The 22215-nt window shown below is 51.4% G+C and overlaps 1 protein-coding gene across 1 annotated transcript in view; it reads right to left on the bottom strand.

Moving 5' to 3' along the window:
• The window catches only part of CDH22 (cadherin 22), a 133822-nt gene that overhangs the window by 28792 nt on the left and 82815 nt on the right, over positions 1–22215 (bottom strand). The window contains exons 5-7 of the mRNA XM_025399914.1: positions 13499–13666; positions 9686–9879; positions 7016–7269 (exon numbers count right to left, since the gene is read on the bottom strand). Of these exons, the coding sequence (XP_025255699.1) occupies positions 7016–7269; positions 9686–9879; positions 13499–13666 (616 nt within the window). The remainder of the gene's footprint in view (positions 1–7015; positions 7270–9685; positions 9880–13498; positions 13667–22215) is intronic.

Here is a 22215-nt window from a genome sequence, read left to right as displayed (position 1 = left end):
GGAAGCAGTGTGTGGCAGGGACTGTGGCCTGGCAAATGTAGGGGTGGAGGGGTGGGGTGGGGGCGAAGCTTGTGCAGCTCACGTGTAGTGCTCGCATGGGTTGTGTGTTTGGTCTGTGTTGTGGCTGGACAGTGTGTGTCAATATGTGAGTGGTGTTCCTGTGTGTGTGAGATTGTGCATTATATTTGAGCAGCAGCTCAAGAGGCAGCAGCTCAGCCCTGGATCTGGATCCAGGTCTGCGTTGCCCCCAGGCAAGTCACTTCCATCTTTAATTCCTAGCAAAATAGAGATGATAATCCTACTTTGTAAGTTGTCGGGAGAATGAAATGCATGTAAGGTGCCTAGCTGAGTTCCAGAAAATTACTCCATGAATGGGAACTATTGTCACTCTAATTATTATTCAGAGATGTCTGGTGGGGAGTACACAGGAGTCCCCCCAACCCAGTGTGTGGCTTGCATACCTGGGGGCAGGGAGGTATCATGTAGGGACGCAGTAGTCTGAGAAGGACAGGAGGCAGCTGTGGGTCTAGAAGGTTCTGCTTAAATTTTGCAGTCCTACTTCTCATTTGGTGACAACAACCTGAAGGGCAGCAAGGGGAACTAGAACAGGTGAGGCTGGAGGAACAGGGAGAGAATATGAGTTCGTGGCAGCTCATGTGTGTGTACACCCACATGTGCAAGGGAGGCCTGGGAATGGTGCCTAGGGGTGCAGATCTGATGCCCATCTGCCTAGGTTTGAAACCTAGCTGTGTGACCTTGGACAAGTCACCTAATCTCTCTGTTCTTCAGTTTCCTCCTCTTAAAAATGGAGGTAGTAGGCCGGGCATGGTGGCTCACACCTGTAATCCCAGCATTTTGGGAGGCTGAGGCGGGAGGATCACGAGGTCAGGAGTTTGAGGCCAGCCTGGCCAACATATTGAAACCCTGTCTCTACTAAAAATACAAAAAATTAGCTGGGTGTGGTGGCACATGCCTGTAATCCCAGCTACTCATGAGACTGAGGCAGGAGAACCGCGTGAACCCGGGAGGCGGAGATTGCAGTGAGCCAAGATCGCGCCGCTGCACTCCGGCGCGGGTGATAGTGCGAGACTCCGTTTCAAAAAAAGGGGGATAGTAATACCTACCTCACAGGCTGGTTGTGAGGTTTGGACAAGTGACTACCAATAAATCACTTAAGATGGTTCTTGGTGTACAGATTAGCTCTTACTTTTATTTGTTGAGCAAGACTTTGTGTCATGAGCTCTTTGAATCCTTTCAGATACTGTCATCACTCTCATTTTACAGAGGAGGAAACTGAGGCTCAGAGAAGCAGCCAGGTATCTTGCCCTGGGTCACACAGGGCTAGTTAGTGGCAGAGCCAAGCTCCCATGTCTGTTCAGAGCCAGACATCTAAGAGTATCCTCTTAAGGAGCCAGCCAGGTACACCTGCTGGCATTTCCATGTGTTAGCAACAGCACAAAATGCTGCTGTTGTTAAGGTTAGGGTGGAGAAAATGGGGAGGGTGCTGCTTCCTGGCTGGGGGTGCACATGTGGTTTTCCTCTACATAAACATGTGCATATATAATGCATGCAGGCATAATAAATAGAGAAGGCTGCAGGCTTATGCACATACAGGCTTTCTGGTGTGCCTGTGTGTGGGCGCATGAACATACATGCAGCCAACTGAATGATGTAGCTGCCACCCAAGCTGCTTGTGTGTGTGTGTGTGTGTGTGTGTGTGTGTGTTGGGGTGTAGTGGGGGAGCCTCTTCCAAAACAAAGCAACCTGCCTCCTGCTCCACTGTCCCAACCAAGGGATTCCTTTCTGCTCACTCCACCCTATCTGTGACTGTTTTCCCCCACTCCCTTTAGGCATATACTGAAAAGCCCACACATGATGCCTGGAAAATTATATGTGGTTAATACTGGTTGCAGAATGAAAGGGAAAAAACGGGTGTGCAGAATACCAAGAAAAATGGTAATGACCATTTCCTGAGGGCCTGCTATATCTAAGCACTTAATCTTTCTTCCAGCCCTGAGAGCACCAGGCACAGAACTTGGTATGTGGTAGACATCTGATATCTATGAATGAGGCACATACTATTATGATGCCTATTTTAGAGATGGGCAAACCGAGGCTCAGAGGAGGTGCCTTGACTTGCCCAAGACTCCACAACTGAGCTGGGATTTGAACCCAGGTCTCCTCTGATTCCAAAGCCCTTGCACTTTCTGCTGCATCACACTGCAGAGTGCTGGGTGGAGAAACGAAGTGTTCACTTCCTCCGCTGTAGTGTGGACTAGCTGGTTTTGATGTTCAAAGGAAACTCACAATGGGGCTAGGTGGGAACATGGCTGGGCTGATAAATGGTCGGTCTGTCTGCAAACCTGCCTAATTGAGAGGTGGGCCCATCTGAGCACTTTTCTCCCTCCTTCTAAAGCCTTCTAAGGCTTCCCACTGCCTACAGGATAAAGTTCCACTTCTTCATGTGGCATTCAAGGTCCTTCGCAGCCTATCTCCAAGTGCCCTCTTGGCCCTATCATGAGCTTGTCCAGCTGGTCTCCCTGCTCCCAAACTTAACCTCCTGGCTCCATGATTCTGTCCCTGCCACCTCCCCTCCCCATCACTCCAACCTGGGGCACACTCTCCCCATTCCAAGCCTTGTCCCCTTCGTCCCCCTGCAGGGGCCTCTTGGGGCAAACCTCTGTCACTCCCCTTCCTGGTGCATAAACTACTCACCCCTCCTTGGAGCTCCTGAAGCCCCTGCCTCAGTCCAAGCCCACGTGTACCTGGACCTGTCACTGGATTCGTTCACACAGGTCCAGCCTTCCCATTGGCCCATGTCTGAGGCCATCATCTCTGTGGCCAGTGCACAGCGGAGAGCACTGCACAAGTTTAGGAACCGCAGTAACCACAAGGAGAGTAAGAAGCAGGAGTGAAATGGCAAAAGGCTGGATTCAGGAAGTGGTCAGACATGGGTCAAACCCTGGTGCTTCCCTTTTTGAGCTGGGTGGCCTTGGGAAGTCATTTTCCCTCTCTGACTCTCAGTTTCTTCATCTGTCAAATGAGTACAATACCCTCCGAAGGGAAATGAAGTAACATGAGGCACCTTCTACTATCTCCAGTGCAAAGGCTCAGAAAAATCTCTCTGTACCATCTGCTTTCCTGTAATTTCCAGGCACACATTGTGTCTTGCAAACCATGCTAGGCAGAGTCTCCCAGGATGCCACTTCATGTCTTCATTTCCAGGGACGCACCAAGTTTGTTCCTGCCTCAGGGCCATTCTACTTGCTGTTCCCTGTACCTGGAATGATTTCTCTCACACTTTTGTATGGATGACTCCCCATCATTCTGATCTCAGCTCTTGTGTCACATCCCTGACCACACAATTCAAAGTGGCCCTCTGTGGTCCCAATCCCTCCTTATCCTATCACTCTATCTATTTTCTTCATAGTGCTTTCAGCAATTATTCCATTTAACCATTTGCTGTCTGTCTTCCTGCAGGAGAAGGCAAACTCCATGTGGGCAGGGATCCTGTTTTATCATCTCTGCTTCCTCACTGCACAGAACAGTGCCGGGCATAACTCAATGCCAAGTTGCTGCCTGAGCCTGTGACCCTGAGAACGCAGGTGCTGCCAGAATGGAACCCTTAGAGCAAGCTGGGCTCTGGCAGCACACATGGCCTGCAAGGACCCCTTCTCTGTCTCCCATAGCCCCTCACTGGCCTCCCGTTTCCATTTTTGTACCCCACAGTCTGGAAGCTCCACCCCAGTTCTGTCCTTGGCTGAGTCATCTTGGTGTCCCCAGGCCTGGCTCAGGGCCTGGCACGGAGGAGGAGCTGGGTAAATGTTTGTGGTGTTAAATTGGACCAGTCTCAAGCTCCTCACTGCCTCCACATCTGAGGAGCCCCAGGGAAGGGGCCGGCAAAGAGAGATGAAAGAAGGTGAGAAGCAGGTTTCAAAGTTGGCCCTTTCAGTGCAGATAAAAGCAGGAGGGAAGGGAGCCAAAGCAGGGAGGAGGGAGAGGACTGAGAGGGGGTGTGGAGAGTGGAATTGGAGAGGAGGGGAGCTGGCAGACGGGAGGACTGACCTGGGGCCAAGGACTCGCCTCCCGCTCCGTGTTCTTACCTCTCTGGGAAAGCCTGCAGAATCCTCCTCTCCTCCCTGGGCCTCAGCTCCCTGACAAACAGGGGTGACAATGCCCTTCCTGGAGAGGTCTGGGCCCAGACCAGAGGCCAAGGGGGATGTTCAGAGACTGTGCCACCAGCCCAGGTGGAAGGGAGTAGAGGAGTTCAGAGGCAGTGGCAGGATGGCATTGGCAGTGAGTGTAGTGAAAGCAGCGTGGGCATTCTTGGCTTCAGGACAGTCTGAGCTCCTCGGCCTGCCTCTGAGGCCCTGTTAGACTTCACTTTTGTGCCTCATCTCCCCCAGCCCCCTATAGCGATCAAGGTCTGCTCTTCTCTAGGCACACCTACCACTCCTCTGCCTGTATACTTCTGCACAAGCTGTTCCTCTGTCTGGAATGTGCCTCTCCTCATATTTACACCGTACCCAGATACCTAGCTCAGGTCAATTCCTGCCTCCTTCAGAAGTCTTCCCAGACCCCTGGGGCTATCTCCCAGTCTGAGAGTCCATGAACAGTTAAGCAGGATAGCATCTGTGTGTCTCACCTAGGGCTGCCATGTAATGTTGCACAGGCTGTGCACTGCACAATCCTGATAGCACCTATCAGACAATGATGGGGACGTTGCCCTCCGGAGTTACACAATGCAGAGGTCCTCAAATAAACTTTCCCTCCCCCTCTCCTCAATGCCCAGCACAGGGCTAGGCTCATAGTCAGCTCAGGGGTCACTCACTGACTAGGTACAGGGGTTTTGGCAATGAGTCAGGGAGCCCCAATGCCTCCTTCCCATCCCTCTCACACTGGCCATCCCCCCAGCCCCTAACCTCCTCCTCTGGATCAGTTTCTTCTACAGCCTTTCCTCCCTCCTCTTCTATTTGAACATCTTCCAACCTAGGCTACTGTCAGAGACTCCCATCACCTGCAGCTCCAAGACCCTTCCAGGGACCCCAGCTGCCCCATCCTGCTCTGCCTCTGTCTTGCCTGTGTCTGTGTCTATTTCTTCCCTTTTCTGGCTTCCTCTCCAAGGTGCCCTTCTCTATTTACACACTGCCGGGTCAGTCCCTCCTGTCCTCTTTTGATGGGCTTTTCTTTCTCTCCAGTCTCTTCTTCTCATTGTTGGTCTCTCTACATCTCTGTGAGTCTGTTTTTCTGCCTCTTTTCTCAATCATTATTTTTATTTTTTAGTTTATTTTAATTAATTAATTAATTTATTTATTTTGAGACAGAGTTTTGCTCTTGTCGCCCAGGCTGGAGTGCAATGGTGCAATCTTGGCTCACTGCAACCTCTGCCTCCGGGTTCAAGCGATTCTCCTGCCTCAGCCTCCAGAGTAGCTGGGACTACAGGAGTGCGCTACCACACCCTGCTAATTTTGTATTTTTAGTAGCGATGGGGTTTCACCATGTTGGTCAGGCTGGTCTCAAACTCCTGACCTCATGTGATCCGCCCGCCTTAGCCTCCCAAAGTGCTGAGATTACAGGCATGAGCCACCACGCCTGGCCTCTATTTTTACATATCATTAATTCACCACATATTTAGCACATGTTCACTGAGTACTAAGGCCTGGGCTAGGCCCTGCGGGTACAGCAGTGAACAAATAGACATAAATCCCTACCCTCAGACAGCTTACCTTTCAGTAGGAGAGACAAGCAAGATAATCAGAAAAGCAGCGTGTCAGATGATGATGAAAGGTAATAAGGAAGCAGCAGAGGAAGACAGGGGATAGGAAGTATCAGGGCTAGGGGTTGGGGTGGAGTTGAAATTTTAGGAAGAGTGGTCAGAGAAGGTCTCACTGAGAAGATGACTTTTGAGCAAAGACCTGGAGGAAGTGAGAGAGCAAACTACGGGGGCTATTAGGGCAAGAACATTCTAGGCCGAGGGATCCGCTGTAGCACAAGCCCAGAGTGCAGGTGAGCTTGGTGTGTTTGCAGGGCTGTGAGGGGGCCAGTGTGGCTGCAGCAGAGTGGACTGGAAAGGAGTGGGAGGTGTGGTCTGAGAGGTTCAGGGAGGCCAGAGCTGTCATTGTCAGGGTTTGGGCTTTTATTCTGAGCCTTGTAGGTATCTTTGGAGGGCTTGGGCAGAGCAGGGCCAGGCTCTGGTTCGCCTTTGAGCAGGATCAGGCTGGCTCCTGCAACAATTCTAGGTTAAAGAGGGGTGAGGACAGAATCAGGGACACCAGTGAGGAGACAACTGCAATACTCCAGGCGAGAGAAATGGTGGCCTGGACCGAGGTGGTAGCAGCAGAGGTGGTGAGAAGTGGTCAGATTCTGGATGAATTTTTAAGGTAGAGACAGCAGAATTCGCTAATGGATTGAAGGGAGGCATGAGAGAATGAGAGGAGGCAAGGATGTCTCCAACATTTTTGACCTGAACAACTGGAAGGATAGGGCTGTCATTCCCAAGATGGAGATGATGGCAGGCGAACTGGTGTTTGGGTTTTTCATTTCCTTTGGTGGAGAGACCAGGAACCCAGTTCTGAACCTAAGTTTGAGGTGTCTAGCAGAACACCAAGGGAGATGATGAGAGGGAAGTGGGGTGCAGAGAGAAGACTGGGGGAGTCCTGGGCACAGGGATGGCCCAGTCCAGAGACCAGGGAGCCAGTGTGGCTGCAGCCAGCAGCGCGGAGGCCCCGCCAGTGCAGTGCCCGCCTCTGTGTCTGTCCCTCCTCGTTCTCTGCCTCATTGGCCTGGCTCCCCTGCCTCTCTCATTGACTCTTCTCACATCTGCTTCCTTGGCCCTTTCGCTCCGTGCCTGTTTCTCTCCATCCCTGTGCGCCTCTCTCCGCGCCTCCCTCCCCCACGCAGCCCCCTCCTTCGGCCCTCCCCGCCCCAGCCCTCCTCCCCTCTGCCCGCAGTCTGTCTGCGGGGGCGATGGCCGGGATAGCAGGCAGCAGGCGTCGGCCCCGGGCGGGGGTCTCACCGGACGGGCCGGTTGGCGGCGTCGGGGTCCCGCGCCGTCACCACGCCGACCAGGGAGCCCACCTGCGCGTCCTCCTGCACCTCCAGGAGGCGGGAGGGTGGCCGGAACTCGGGGGGCTCGTCCACGTCGGTCACGGCCACGCGCACGATCGCCTGGTCGCGGAACGTGCCCAGGTCGGCGAAGCGGGGGTCCACGAACTTGTTGAGGGCCTCCAGGATCACGGTGTGCACGGGCTGGGATTCGAAGTCCAGGCGCTGAGGGAGGGAGCAAAGGGCCGGTTAGTGGGTGGGGTCTGGTGGACACTGAGGCCTTCACGAGGGAGGCCAAGGTCACACGTTGTCTCAGCAGGGGCGGCAGGGATGTTTGGGCTGAATTGCAGAACTGACCCAGACCCACTCGGTGGGTTACAGGTGGAGAAACTGAGGCTCCTCCAGGACAGTCTTGCCTCGGGACACAGCCACGCCAGGCTACCGCGCTGAGCACCCAAACTTCCTGCCTTCCAGCGCAGTGTTGGCATATTTCATTAGTTTATTTCACCAACACAAAGCACCTACTGTGTGCCAGTGCTTTAAATATATTAACTCAACTTGACATCAACCCTAAGAGACTTGTATTCTTACGATCGGATTTTACACATGAGGAAATCCAGGCCCAGAAAGGCTCAGTAACTTGCCGGAGTTACTGAGCAGTGAGTCACTAGCAGAGCCAGGATTCCCTGGTATGCCGGAGTTAGCAACTAATGTGAGTTGAGCCCGATAAGCCGGGCTGCCTTAGAGCTTTCCTCTGAGATCTGGTTAAATCCATGCTGAGCCTGTGCTTCTTATCGGGGGGTGCTAATGGGTGACCCTCTGATGAATGAGCTCCGTGGCTGTGTGTTAGCTCTGGCCTTCTAAAGACACTGCCTATAGCAAAGAGAAATAGCCATGGTGCAGCTGCAGGAACCTCAGTTGCATGGTGGGGGAGCGATCTGATTGGCAAGAGTGACCTTCCAGGAGACCCACAGCAGGTGCCTGCCCTGTGTATGGGGTCCACCCATTGCTCTCAGAATCCCCCACCCCTGACTTCTCCAGCAGCAAAAACATCCATGTCCTGCCTCCAGCCTGTTGCCTGGGAAATCAGGATGCCGGGAGGCAGGCGGCGGCCTGGCCTAGGAGTGAGCGATGTACTCTGGAGCCAGGCCATCAATCTGCTCCCTGAGCCATCACTGACTCCGCAGAGACACCCTAGGCGCCACTGCTGGAGCAGGCAGTGGGAGGGGGCCTAAGAGCTGGGGGTGGGGGAGATTAAGCAGCCCAGGGGATGAGAGCAAATGCTGTGCTGGAGTCCCCAGGCTAAGTTTGAAGCCTGATTCTGCCGCTCTGTGAAGCTGGGTTTCTCTAGGCCTCCAATTCTCCATCTGTAAAATGGGCCCATCTAACAGTTAAGGACAAATGGAGATCAAAAGACTGAAAATCACCAGGGCTTAAAAAAGGGAGATTCTAAAGCTGGACCCCCTGGGCCTGTATCCCTACCGAACGATGCTAGATGCATGGTCTTGGGAAAGTTACCGAACTTCTCGGGGCCTCGGTTTCTCATCTATAAAATGAACGATAACAGTATCTCAGAGGGTTGATGAAAGGATCAAATGAGTTAATACGCAGAAAGTAGTTGAAGGGCACCTGGCACGTGGCAAGCACATTATCACAAGTAGTAGCTATTATATTATTATCCTCTGAGAGGGAGTTGAAGGAACTGGGCGTTTTCTCTATCCTCAAGCCCTCAATGCCAGGTAAAGAGCGGGTCATTATGTGCTTGCTGAGTGAAAGAAGGACTGTTGAGGGCAGATATTTCTGGAGGTCCTGGAAGGCAGAGCTCAGGCTGATAGGCACAGATTTAAGGAGACCGATGCCAGCTGAATGGGAGGAAGAAGCGCTGGACAGTGGTAGAAAGTGAGCATTCTGTCCCTGGAGAGATACAAACAAAGGCCTATGACCACTTTTGGGCTCCTGCAGGGGACTCAGACCTCCCATGGGAGAGTGGGGTCGGAGCAGGTGGTCTTAATGGGCTTTGCAGCCCTGAGTTGCCAAGCCCCTGACCAAGTCCCGGAAGATGGATTTTTGGCTCTTTATTTGACCTCCCTAGGGACTGCTGAGTTTGCAGTTTTAGTTTCTGGTTCCTGGGCCAGCCAGTGGGCAAGGAAGGCTGTTAGACTCAGGAAGGAAAGAGCTTTGGAGTCTCCAGACCTGGGTTCAAATCTCTACTATGTATCTTACAGGTGTCACCTTGGGCAAGCCCCTTGACCTCTCTGAGCCTCTATTTTCTTAGTTGTAAAAATGAGGATAGTGGGAAACTTCAGAGGGAAACACGAAGATTAAAGGGAATGAGGAGTGTGAAGAGCCTGGCAAGGATGTGAAGCACACATCAAAGTGTTTGAGGGTGTGGATTCCCATCTGGATTGAACCCCGGCTCTGACAACCAGCTGTGCACCCTCAGACAGGTCACTTCACCTCTGTATGCCTGGTTTGCAAAAGGGGAATGATACCATCAGTGTTTTTCCAGGTTGGTCCTGGGCCTCTAGAGAGAACTAATCCATTGAGTGGAGTGAGATGGGGGTATTTGGCTGCCCAGAGGCCTCCCTGATCCTCCCGCCCCTGAGGTCTGCCTCCCCCATCCCTCCTGAGGCAGCTGCACCTTCTGCACTACGATGATGGCCTCCTGTGTGTCGCTGTCTGTGGTGACCTTGAACACATCGCCGCCGCTGCCGCTCTCCTCCTTAAGGTGGTAAGTCATGTCCGTGTTCTCTCCCACGTCTGAGTCCTCAGCCTTCACACGTCCCACGGCCGTTCCGATGGGGGCTGACTCCTGGATGCTGAACTGGTACATCTCTGTGGGGAACACGGCCATGAGCAGGGATGAAGGCAGCCCCTACCCCAGCCTCTGCCAGCAGTGGGGGAGGGGATAAGGGGGCCCAGGTGAGCCTCTATGGAGGACAGTGCTTGAAAGGGGCTCTCAGCTTGGCCAAAGTGGGGGCTGGGAGAGGCATGTCCCCTGCAGGAGTTTGGGTGGCAGTGCAAAGGGAGGTTTTAAATTCTGACCTTTGATTTTATTCACTGGTTGATTTGGGAAAATGCCTGCAGTTCTTTGGGCCTCAGTTTCCCTACCTAGCCAGTGACAGGGACAGAGGGGCACAGTGATAAAGGCTAAGGCTCTGGAGTCCTAGCTGTGTAACCTTGAGCCTCAGTTTCCTCATCTGTAAAATGGAAATAAATAATGATGGTGCCTTCCTAACAGCTGTGTGGTTATGACAACTAACTTAGATGATGACGCCTGTAACATGCTTAGTGCAGTGTCTGGCACTTGGTAGCTACTCAAGAAATAGAATAAATTGTGTTAAAATGGTGGGGCTTCATACTGATTTTGCTGTTGATGTTAACGGTTGAGCACCTATGATGTCCCCAGACATCATGCAATTCTAGGGACTATCGTTACAGCAGCAAATAAAATGGACCAAAATTTCAGCTCTCATGTTGCTTTACTCTTAATAGAAAGGGAAAGACACTAAACAATCACATCAGTGAAACATACGGTATGTCCAATGGTGATAGGTACTTAGGAGAGAGAGAAAGCAGGGAAGGTGCAGGAGTGCTGATGAGGGTGTCACGCAGTTCTAAATAGGCTGATGGAGAAAGGCCTCTCAGAGAAGATGACATTTCTGCAGAAGTCAGAAGGAGGGGAGGGAGCGAGCCAAGCAGATATTTGGGAAAGAGCTTTCTAGACAGAGGGAGCAGCAGGTGCAAAGGCCCTGAGGTGGGTGCTGTGCCTGGCATGTTGGAAGAATGGCAAGATGGCCGTGTGGCTGGAGGGGAGGAGCAGAGGGGAAACCAGAAGGAATGAGATCAGATGGGATGGAGGCTGCCGCCTGCTTTCCAACCAGAGCTGAGGTCGAGGTGAGGATGACTTGCTAAGTGATAGGCCAGCCTAGCTGAAGCAGGGACTGTGGGGATGTGTCTCTTGGGGGCTCCACAGGTCTTGGTAACCCTTGCATGGAGTGGCTGCCTCTGATTCATTCTCATACAGCAGCCGAGGTGGGACACTTTCTGAAACACAAGCTGAACATGCCACTCCCCTGCTTTAATCCGTTCCATAGCTCCCCATTGCCCTTGGGATGGAGTTATGCAAGCCCCTTGGCCTGCCCTACAAGACGCTGCCTGGCCCCTGCTGGCTTCTCCAGCTTCATCCTCCAATCCCCACTCCGTCTCTAGCTTCAGCCTTGCTAAAGTTCTTGTGATTCTGCAACTCTGACTCACTCTCTCTCACCTCCAGGCATCCCCTCTCCCTGTCCTCCTCTCTGCTTTTGCCTTCCCAATTCCCGCTCTGCCTTCCAGTCTCACTGAATGTTACCTCCTCCAGGGAACCCTCCCAGACCTCCAGGCTCTGCTCCTGTGCTCCCTTGGCCCCCAAGCTTATCCCATTGTTAGAATTACTACGTTTTTACTCTCATTTTCTGTTTATTCTCTCTCTCGGGTATGAGCTCTTGGAAGAAAGGGACCACATCTCTTATTCATCAGGCATTCCCAGTGCCTGGCAGAATGCCAGGCTGTCGCATAAATGAAATGTGTGAGGGACTAGTGAGTGTATGAATGAAAACCAGCATGAGTTACCAGTAGACACCCACCAGATTAACACAAATCAAAGAACGTGACGGTACCAAGAGTCAGTGAGGATGTGGTACAATGGACATGTGCATTTCCTCATGGGGGAAAAGAGTTTGGCTTTATTTGGTAAAGTTGAAGATGACTACATCCCATGACCCAGCAATTTCACTCCTCTATATCTATAGAGAACAAGTGCAAATGGGCACCTGGAGACCTGCGGCAACAAGGTTCAAAGCAGTCTCCTTCCCCATAGCCCCAAACTGGAAATAATGCCCGTGTCCACCACCACCAGAATAGACAATTATGGAATACTATACAGCAAAGAAAATGAATAAATTATAGCTACCAGCAACGTAAGTTCATAAACATAATTTTGAGAGGTAAAAAGCAAGACAAAAACACTTTGTATTGTATGATTCATCCCACTTACATAAGATTCAAAAATGGATGAAATTAGACTTCTGTCTGGTGATGCCTACATAGATGAACAGACTCAAAAGATGGCCATCACAAAAGCAGGTGGTGGGTAACTGAAGGGAGGAGTTGGGGAAGAGGCTATGATCAGAAAGGACATATTAGGGCTTCTGGGGTCCTGGCTGGTGGTCACAAGAGTGTTTGCTTTATAATTATTTGTTGAACTGAACATTTATATTTTATGTTCTTTCTGTGTGCTATAGTTCATGATAAGAAAGACAGAAAGAAAAAGAAAGGAAGGAGGAAAGGAAGGACGAGCAGGAAAGCAAACCTTCTGGGGACCCTGGCCTTCTCCTCTCTGCTCTGCCCCACCCCTTCCAGCTCAGAGCTCATTCAAAGCCTGGCACAAATGGGCAGAAGACTGGGTGGGGGTGCGTCCCACCATCCGACCTGTCTGCATGGGCCTTCAGGGGCTGGGGCTGGGCTGGGAGATTGGGCAGTGGGATGATTTCCATACCAGGCTCCCTGGCACCAGGAAGCCGGTTGGTGAGCTCAGCCCACTCGGCTCTCTGTCTGAGCTGAGGCTGTAGGCCGCAATGATGCTGCGCTCTCAGCTAAGGGATTGGATTCCCTTATCTCTCGGGGGGTCAGTCCCCTGTGGCGGGGCCTAATGTGAGAGCAGCAGACCTTAAGTAATGACTCACCCGATAGGAATCAGCCCAGCTCCCCGCGGCATTTAGTCTCTGCCAGCTTTGGTGCTTCCCTGTCGTGGCTCTCGGCCTGAGCCTGGGACAGAGGGGCTGGCTGGGCTGATAGGGAGCTGGGAGGCTGGGCCGGAGACATCCTCCAATCCCCGCTGTGCCAGCAGAGGCAGAGGGTGGAAAGGCCTCCTAATTCAGAAGCACAGAGTCCCGCTACCCAGGCTCAGAGGAGGAGGGAAATGCCTGTCACTCAGACTTAGTTTTTCTCTGCACAACCTCCATCTGTCTGGAGGCTAAGCAGCCTCTGCTTAGATCCCTGGGCGCCCCCTTTCTCCCCAATACCTTCCCTTTGCAAGCCTAGGTCAGCGGCATGGGATTGTCCAAGTGGCTAGGGGAGTGGGCAGGGGCCAGTGAGGGCTTGGAGGATGGACAGAAGGGTGGATGGGTGGGGCTCCCCCTCTGCCGGAAGCAAGAGGAGGTCTGGGAAGGTGATGGCATGTTACTTGGCTCTGTGGGGCATCGACCAGCCCTGGAGTCTTCCTTGGTAGGAGGCATGGTTGGAGGAGGGCTGGGGGATAGCTGGTGGCTTGGGAGGACAGACAGACAGACAGACAGACAGGGGGAAGCCCTTCTTTTGGTGAGAAGTCTAAAGGGAAGCTGGGGTCGGCAGGTGGCTTGGATGGGCTAACAGACAGACACACAGACGCTCCTTCCTCTGGGAAGGCCTCACTCACTCTGTGGGAAACGGGGAGGGTTGTCATTGACGTCGGTGACTACGATGGTGACGGTAGTGGAGCCCGAGAGGCCACCCAGCTGACCCGCCATGTCTGTGGCCTGGATCACCACCTCGTAGCGCTCCTGGCTCTCGCGGTCAAGGTCAGGCACAGCCGTCCGAATTACACCTGTGGGTGAGTGAGAGTGAGGCCAGGATGCCCCACACCAGCTGCCCACTGATGTGGAGACCCCTGTACAGGTGGGATTCAGAGCCCGTGACTCCTGGGGAAATTCAAGTTCAGGAGGAGAGTGGGCCACACAAGGACATCCATGTGGCCACCATGTGGGACAGGGTTCAGCAGCTTCCACACACACACACACACACGCTCATACAGTTACAGATACACATGCCCACACAGATATACTCACACATGCTCACACACACAGTCACACAGATAGACTCACACACTTGCTCATACAGATGCAGATACTCACACATACACACATGCTCACACAGATGCACACACATGCTCATATACTCACATACACTCCTGCAGATACATTCACACAGGCTCACACAGAATAACACACACAGGCTTATGCAGATACATTCATAAACTCATACACATTCCTATAGATACACTCACAAACACACACTCATATACCCTACAGATCCAGTCATATGCTCACACTCACACTCACAGACTCATACAGAATTGCATACAGGCCTATACAGATAACCCACACACTTATCTGCCCGTGCAGAAACGCACACGGGCTCAGATACACTCACACATCCATACAGACACACGTATACTCACACCTGGCCATACAGATGTGTTCTCATAAATAACTCATACTCACATACACACAAACACACAGAGACACTCTCAAATACACACTCAACGATCCACACACACGCATACTCTCAAATACATATCCTCCCACACAAACACACACACACAGACACACTGACATATACACATACACTCTCATACACACTTTAACACATACACACACTGAAATACATATGCTTTTTTTTTTCTTTTTCTTTTTTCTTTCCTTTTTTTTTTTTTTAAACAGACTTTCACTTTGTTGCCCAGGCTGGAGTGCAGTCGTGCGATCTCAGCTCACTGCAACCTCCTTCTGGGTTCAAGCAACTCTCCAGCCTCAGCCTCCTGAGTAGCTGGGACTACAGGCGTGCACCACTATGACCGGCTAATTTTTGTATTTTTAGTAGAGACAGGGTTTTGCCGTGTTGGCCAAGCAGGTCTCGAACTCCTGGCCTCAAGTGATCTGCCTGCCTCGGTCTCCCAAAGTGCTGGGATTACAGGTGTGAGCCACTGCACCTGGCCTCAAATACATCCAATTTCAAACACACTTGCTCATACACATTGCACATGCATTGTCTCTCACACAGAAACAACACAAAAGCAACAGAACGGACTATTTGGTTTACTAAAAAGAGGACTGCAAGCTAGAACCTGCCACTGTGTGACTCCCCTGGGCAACTAATCCCACTTTTGGGGCCTCAGTTTCCCCACTTGACATTCTATGCATGAACCAGGTCTGTGTCAGTAACGCACAGCCCAGAGCCAGGCATGGAGCAGCAGCTTGGTGGGTGTGAACTGGACTCATGTCCACACTCATGTACACTCACTATGCTGTCACACTCACTTGTATACACACATGCAATGTAGTTCACACATTTGTAGAGTATGGGCATAAGAACACATACAAAGTCCCTTACACAGGTGCACACTCATAGCTACCGTCACACACTCTTATTCACACCCTCCTCCCACAACCAAATTATCCCTCAGCCCTAGAGGCCCACTGCCACCCTCTCCAGGCCCTAGATCCTCTGTCCAGGCATCAGCTAATCGCTGAGCAGACAGTCTTCCAAGCTGCTATTGGAAGCGGGGAGGGGAGCAGGTGTGGGGGTGACCACAAGATTAATTCTGCTGTGGGGAAGACTGGGCTTCTTGTCTCCCTGCCGGTAGAAGAGACAAAGGTAGGGCAGGGGAGTCGATGAGACATTCAGAGCCTGTCCCACCACCCACTCCAACCTGCCGAGCACAGGTGGTGACAGGTGGTGCCTGGGGCCTGTGTGCCAGGTGGAGTCATGCACCAGCAGCCCCATGCTGCGCCCCATAAAACCCAAGCTCCGACACCTGATGTCCCCCAACAGTCCCCAGATTCCCATACAGGCAACAGAATGGAAGGAGAGGCTGTAGTGTGTGTGTGTATGTGTTTGTGTGTGTATTTCTGCGTGTACCTGTGGTAGGGTAGCCAGAGGTGGGGCGCCTAAGGGGTGGTCCCACTTTCATGGGATCACATGCAGATATGGAATGGGTATTCTGTCTAATCAAGGGTCGCACAAACCCTCTATCAGTGGCCTTCTCAATGCCTCAGTAGACCCCCCCCGACCCCTTCTCTGCCACCATTGGTCTTCCCAGGAACAGGGGAGTCTTGGCAGTGGATTGCCTTGGGATAAATTCCAGATCTGCCATTTCTTTGGTCATGTGATTTTGAGCAAATCCTTTCACCTCTTTGAACCTCAGTGTCCTTATCTGTAGAATGGGACAACCACCATACTGACTTAAACAACAGGATTTCTCAAACTTGGCACTGCAGACATTTTGGGCAGAATAATTCTCTATAGTGTGTGTGTGTGTGTGTGTGTGTGACCTGCACGTTGTAGGATATTTAGTAGCATCCTTGGCCTCCCGCCACTAAATGCCAGCAGCACTAACCGTTGCCTTAGTTCCAAAACTGTCTCCAGACATTGTCAAATGGATCCTGGGGCAAGACTGGTTGAGAACCACTCGTACAGGATTTCATCTCATGAGAATTACATGTAATAAAAATTATTATTATTATTCTAAGCACCTTAGGTGAATTGCCTCATTTAATCCTCTCAATATTCATATGTGGAAGGTGCTGTGATTATACCCATTTTATAGATGAGGAGACAGAGGCATGGAGAGGCTAAGTACCTTGTTGAAGGTCACACGTGTAGAAAGTGCATAGCCAGGACACTGAGGCTTTGCAGCCCTGGACAGCAGGGGCTGTACAGGGAAGGTGGAGTGTATCATATTCTCCACCCCGGGGTGTTGGAAAGAGAGAACAGAAGGCAGACAGAGGGGAGGAAGAGAGCGAAGGTGATGGACAGGGAAGAGGAGAGAGAGAAGAAAAGGAGTCCCAGGGAAAGAGAGGCAGGGAGAAACCTAGTGAGAGACAGGAGGAAAGAGACAAAGAAAAGGGAAGAAAGGAAGGTAGGGGAGGGGAACGGAGAGAGAGGGAGGCTGAAAGAGACAGAAAGAGAGAAGGGAAGATGGGGGGGTAGATAAACCAGAGAGAAAGTCAGAGATACCCAGAAAGAGACAGTAAGAGAGAAACAGAGACCTGGAGAGAAACAAAGAGGAAGAGAAAGAAAGGAGGGAAGAAAAATGGGCAAAGAACAACTAAGAGAGCAGGAGCAGACATACAGAAAACTGAGAGGGAGACGCAGGAAGGGTGAAGAAAGATGGTGGGGGGTGGGGAGGGGAGGGCAGGTAGGCTTACAGTGCAGCAGCCGCCAGGCCAGGGAGCAGGGGGTCCCAGGTGGAAAGGTGAAGAGGGAGTGACTTTAGCTGAGCACCTGCTGTGTGCTAAGCTTTGTGCTGGTCACTTGCCATCCAGGACCTCAGTGAATGTAGAGGATTCATGGTAGGATCTGGGGTCACTGTGCATCTATGGGCTTGGGCACCAAAGGCTCAGTGTCCCAGATCTGAGCAGGGGTTGGAGCAGGGGTCCGGCTCTACTTCTGTGAGTGAGAGAGGCTCCATGTGGCTGCCCTCTTTGCTGTCCCTGTCACTTCCAGCTCCTGAGGAACTGGGGACACGACACTCTTCTCACTTGGAAACTGGTCCTGAAGCCTTATAGCGTGTAGGATTCAGGTGCCTTCTCTGGGTGTGTGTGAGTTGGGTCTCCAGAGGCCACACTGCCCCTGGGCCTTGTTCTGGGGATCCAGGGAACAGGGTCGGTTGCTATGGTGACAGTGCCCAGTGAACCACACCTTCCGGTATCCATGCCCTTGGGTCATTCCCTCCCACATTGACTCTGGCCAATGGGACATCAGCAAGTGTGCGCTGGCCAATAGGACATCAGCAAGTGCGACAAAAGCAGAGGTTTGATAAGCCCCTGTATGCTGCGGCTTGTCCTCTTGGAATCCTGAGACCACTGTACTGTGAAGAAGCCCAGGATAAAAGGCCACATGGAGAGGGAGGCCTAGTCATGCCAGCTGTCCCAGCGAAGTCGCTCCCAGCGACCCGACAGCTGACTGTTGCTGCATGAGTGACCCCAGCAAAAGAACTGCCCAGCTGACACACCAAATTGTGACAAATAATAAATTATTGTTGCTTTAAGCTACCACGCTTTGGAGGTGGGGTTTTTTCTTTTTTTACGTAGCTCTAGATGACTGGTACAGAAATCCAGTTGGCTGGGCCATTCCTCTGCTGATTTTGTCTGGGCTCACTCACACAGCTGAGCCTAAACCGGAGGAGCAGCTGACTGGAAGGTCCAAGATGGCTCATTTACATGTCTGGCAGTTGGTCTTGGCTGTCGGTGGGGACACATTGGTTCTTTCATCCTCCAGTAGGCTGGCTTCCTTACATAGCAGTCTCAGGACTGTGTTCCAGGACAGTAAAAGTGAAAGCTGCAAGGTCTCTTAAGGTCTAAAGTCAGAATTTGCATAACATGACTTCTGCCACATTCTATTGGCCAAAGTAGTCCCAGGTGAACCCAGGTTCAAAGGGTGGGGAAACAGACTCCACCTCTTGCCTGGAACAGTGGCAAAGTCACATTACTAAGAGGCCGTGTGCAGGGCAGAGAGGAATTGATAACATATTTTCCTATCTACTATGTTCTACTCCACTCTCTTCCTCCTGATGCTGGGAGAAGCACGGTGGAGACTATTGCCCTCTGAAAGATCTAGGGGTACAAAAATTCCAAATCAGTCCACGAAGTTGCTCTTGAAGCCTTCCAGCTCTTTGACTTCATCCATTCACTCATTCATTTGTTACAGTCTTGCTGAGGGCCTACTACACATGCCAGGGCTGCACAGAATCAGATAGGCTGCAGTGTGAAAAGGAGGACTCTGGGGCCAGACAGCTATAGGCTCAAGTCTTCTTTCCACCATTTACATGCTAGCTGACCATGGGCGAGTTCCTGGGCCTCTCTGAGCCTCTGTTTCCTCCTATGTAAAATGGGGACACGCACCTGGTAGGGCTGTTGAGAGTACTGAATGAGAGGAAGCTTCCAGCAGCAGGCCTCACATTTTGGAGATGCCTTGCTGATCTCTTTTCTCAAGTTCTGGATTGGATACCTCCATAAGTAAGTTTCACAGAGGCAGAGATCCATGCTGGTCTTGTTCGTCTCGTATCTATAGGGCCTGGCACTCAGCAAGTGCTCAAACATTTTGACTGGCTGACTCCCAGTGCCCCTCCACTGCCCCTCTCACACCTGGGTGTCACTATCTATTTGCTTCTCTGCTAGAGCAGAAGCTCCATGAAGGCAGAAACCAGGTCTAGTTCCTTATCCTGACCCCAGGATCTGGCATTTAGAAGGTGCTCAACAAATGTTAGTTTCATTCTCTCCCTGTAAAATGGACGACTCTGGCTCAGTTGAGAATTTTCAGCAGAGATCTTGAAATCTCACAGAATATTTCTATTCCTGCTGGGGTGGTGGTGGGCGGGGGCTGGTAATTATAACCTGGCCTCAGCTCCCGCAGCCTTGTCTTCACCCATCGTCCCCAGTTCCAGCTGTTGTCCTGGCCGCCCCTGCCGTCCCCTCCAAATGCTGCAAAAGGGGCCCTGGAGCCCATGTGATGCCTCATTAGCCCGCAAATGCCATCCCTGTCGGCCCTGTGGGGGGCCTGCTGGCAGGCCTGGCCTTTAAAACACACAAGTTAATTCCTCCTCTGGCATTGGGGCCTCGCGGCGCCCCGCCTCCTCCCTTCCCTCACACCTTCCTCCCAGGCCCCGTTCCGGCTCTGCTCCCTGCTATCTGCACAGCGAGAACAGACTGTACCTCGCAGCAGCTGCTATATATAGACCCGCATCAGCGGAATATTCCTGGCTGGGGAAATGGAGCTGGGGCTGGGAATGGCACCAGGGCAGCTCTTGCCGTGGGGCTGTGGGCAAGGGGAGGCAAAACCTGGTTCTTCCTGGGACGTGCCAGAAAGGACCCTTTGAGACTGAAGAGTTGAGGGACTCTGGAGCAGGGACCCCATTTGAACTCCTTCACCTGCCTTGCCTGCTCCTCACTTTCTGACCTCTTGGGAACTGTTCCTGCTCCCCCAGGCCCTGTGGCCTCCCAGTTGTCACCATCTTCTGGGCCCTCTGAAGTGGGGGATGCTGTTTCTTAGAAATTGGCTGTCCTTCTCACTCTCATGTCCTCCCCACTCTCTGATCCTTCATCTGCCCAGCCTTGCCACCTCCCAAGACTCAGTCTTGGTCCTTCTCTTATTTCTATGTTCTTTCTTCCCCCCATCTCCCCAAGGTTTATCAACCCTAAGGTCCCCACCTCCTCAGGCTGAATGCATGAAGCCTTCCTCATCACCATCACTATCCTTTTGTGCCAGGGCTCAGGCTAAGCACTTTATACACTTCCTGTTCCTTTGGCCTGCATTGTTGGTCCCCAGGAATCTGCATGGCTCATACCTTCACTGCACTTGGTCTCTGCCCCAAGGTCACTTCCCCAGAAAGGCCTGTTGTGATTTCTTTCTCTCTTTCTCTCTCTCTTTTTCCTTCCTTCCTTCCTTCCTTCCTTCCTTCCTTCCTTCCTTCCTTCCTTCCTTCCTTCCTTCCTTCCTTCCTTCCTTCCTTTCTTTCTTTCTTTCTTTCTTTCTTTCTTTCTTTCTTTCTTTCTTTCTTTCTTTCTTTCTTTCTTCTTTTCTTTCTCTTTCCTTTCTTTTTGAGATGGAGTCTTGCTCTGTCGCTCAGGCTAGAGTGCAATGGCACGATCTCAGCTCACTGCAACTCAGCTCACTGCCTCCTGGGTTCGGGCAATTCTTCTGCCTCAACCTCCCCAGTAGCTGGGATTACAGGCACATGCCACCAAGCCCGGCTAATTTTTGTATTTTAGTAGAGATGGGGTTTCACCATGTTGACCAGGCTGGTGTCGAACTCCTGACCTCAAGGGATCCACCTGCTTTGGCCTCCCAAAGTGTTGGGATTACAGGCATGAGCCACGGTGCCCGGCTGTGATGTCTTAATCTAAGTTCTTCCTCTACATTAGGTTTTGCCCTCACACTCGTCACTGCTTTACATTATGTTACATGTGTACATGCTCATTTTCTATATTCTCTACTTCAATAAAAGTGCCATGAATGCAGAGCCTTAGATTTGCCTACTACTACATTCCTAGTGCCTAGAACAGAACCAGGCACATAATAGGCACTCAATAAATAATTGTTGAATGAATGAGTGAACTGTCCCATTGAATTCTCACAACCATCACATGAGATGGGTATGACTCTCCCCTGTGCACATGGGGAAACTGAAGCTTTAAGAGCCCCAACCAATCTTGGAGCTCCACACCTGTATTTCACATGGCCTGCTAGAAGTTCTAGGTGTTTCTTTCCCTGTTTTCTCTTATCTTAAAGCCAATATGGTTAAAGCTGAATTATTTAGCTCTGCCTCAGATTCCAGGGCATATTCACTCATTCCTCTGCTCTAGTAGCTTTCTTAATTTACACTCCTCCTGTTTCTGTTGGTGGTACCCCTTGTCGAGATGAATAAATCCTACTACGTGGAAAAAAACTCCTCCCTCAACCTAGTCCTGCAGATTCGTGTTGGCCCCCAAGGTTTGTCCTTTGCAGGATCTTACTGCCACCCCCATTCTCTCTTCTTGGCATCTCAGTCAATCCTCCTACGAATTCTTCATCATCCCTGGCCTCCTAGCTAGACAGGTAGGTTAAGGAGTCTTGAGCGAGTGTCAAGAAAGGGCACAGGCTTTTGGTTTTTGCCCTTTGGGACTCTATGCTGGGCATCCTGGGCTCTAGGGCCTCCCTGCCTCCAATTCCTGCCTCTGAGCCAAGCTCTGTAGCAGAAGCCCGAGGGATCTTGTTAAAATGAAAACCAGAGCATGTCATTTCCTTGCTTAGAAGTCATCAATGAACCTGCACTGTCGGTGACGAGGAGGGGAAACTGGCACTCTCACACGTGACTCACGGGAGTGTCATCTGGTACATTTCAGCATTATCTATCGAGATTCCAAATGCATATGCCCTTTGACCCAGCTTCTCCACTTCCTGAAAATTATCCTGCAGATATACTCACACAAGCACAAAATGATGTATGTGTGAGGTTATTCACTGTAGCATTGTTCGTTGTAGCAAAAGATTGGAAACAGCATAAGTGTCCACCGGTAGGGGACTGGTGAAATAAATTTTAGTGTATCCATAACACCCATTAAATAAGAGAATGAGGAAGCTCTTTATGTACTGATATGGAATAATCTTCAAGATGTATTGTCAAGTGAAAAAGGCAAGCCGTGTGTATAGTATGTTTATAGCTACCATTCATGTAAAAAAATAAAACAAATACATGTACCTTATTTTCTTGTACATGTACAGAATAGCTCTGGAAGATGCATGAGAAAATTACATTGGCTGCCTTGGGGATACAGACTGGGTGTCTGGGGGGCTGGATGGGGTGAAGAATTGCTACTAAATGCCTGTTTGGACTTTTTG

Source organism: Theropithecus gelada, chromosome 10, assembly GCF_003255815.1.
Source record: "Theropithecus gelada isolate Dixy chromosome 10, Tgel_1.0, whole genome shotgun sequence".
In the NCBI taxonomy this organism is placed as follows: domain Eukaryota; kingdom Metazoa; phylum Chordata; class Mammalia; order Primates; family Cercopithecidae; genus Theropithecus; species Theropithecus gelada.
Note: the sequence above shows the minus strand (reverse complement) of the source record. Positions and strands in the feature narration are given on the sequence as shown.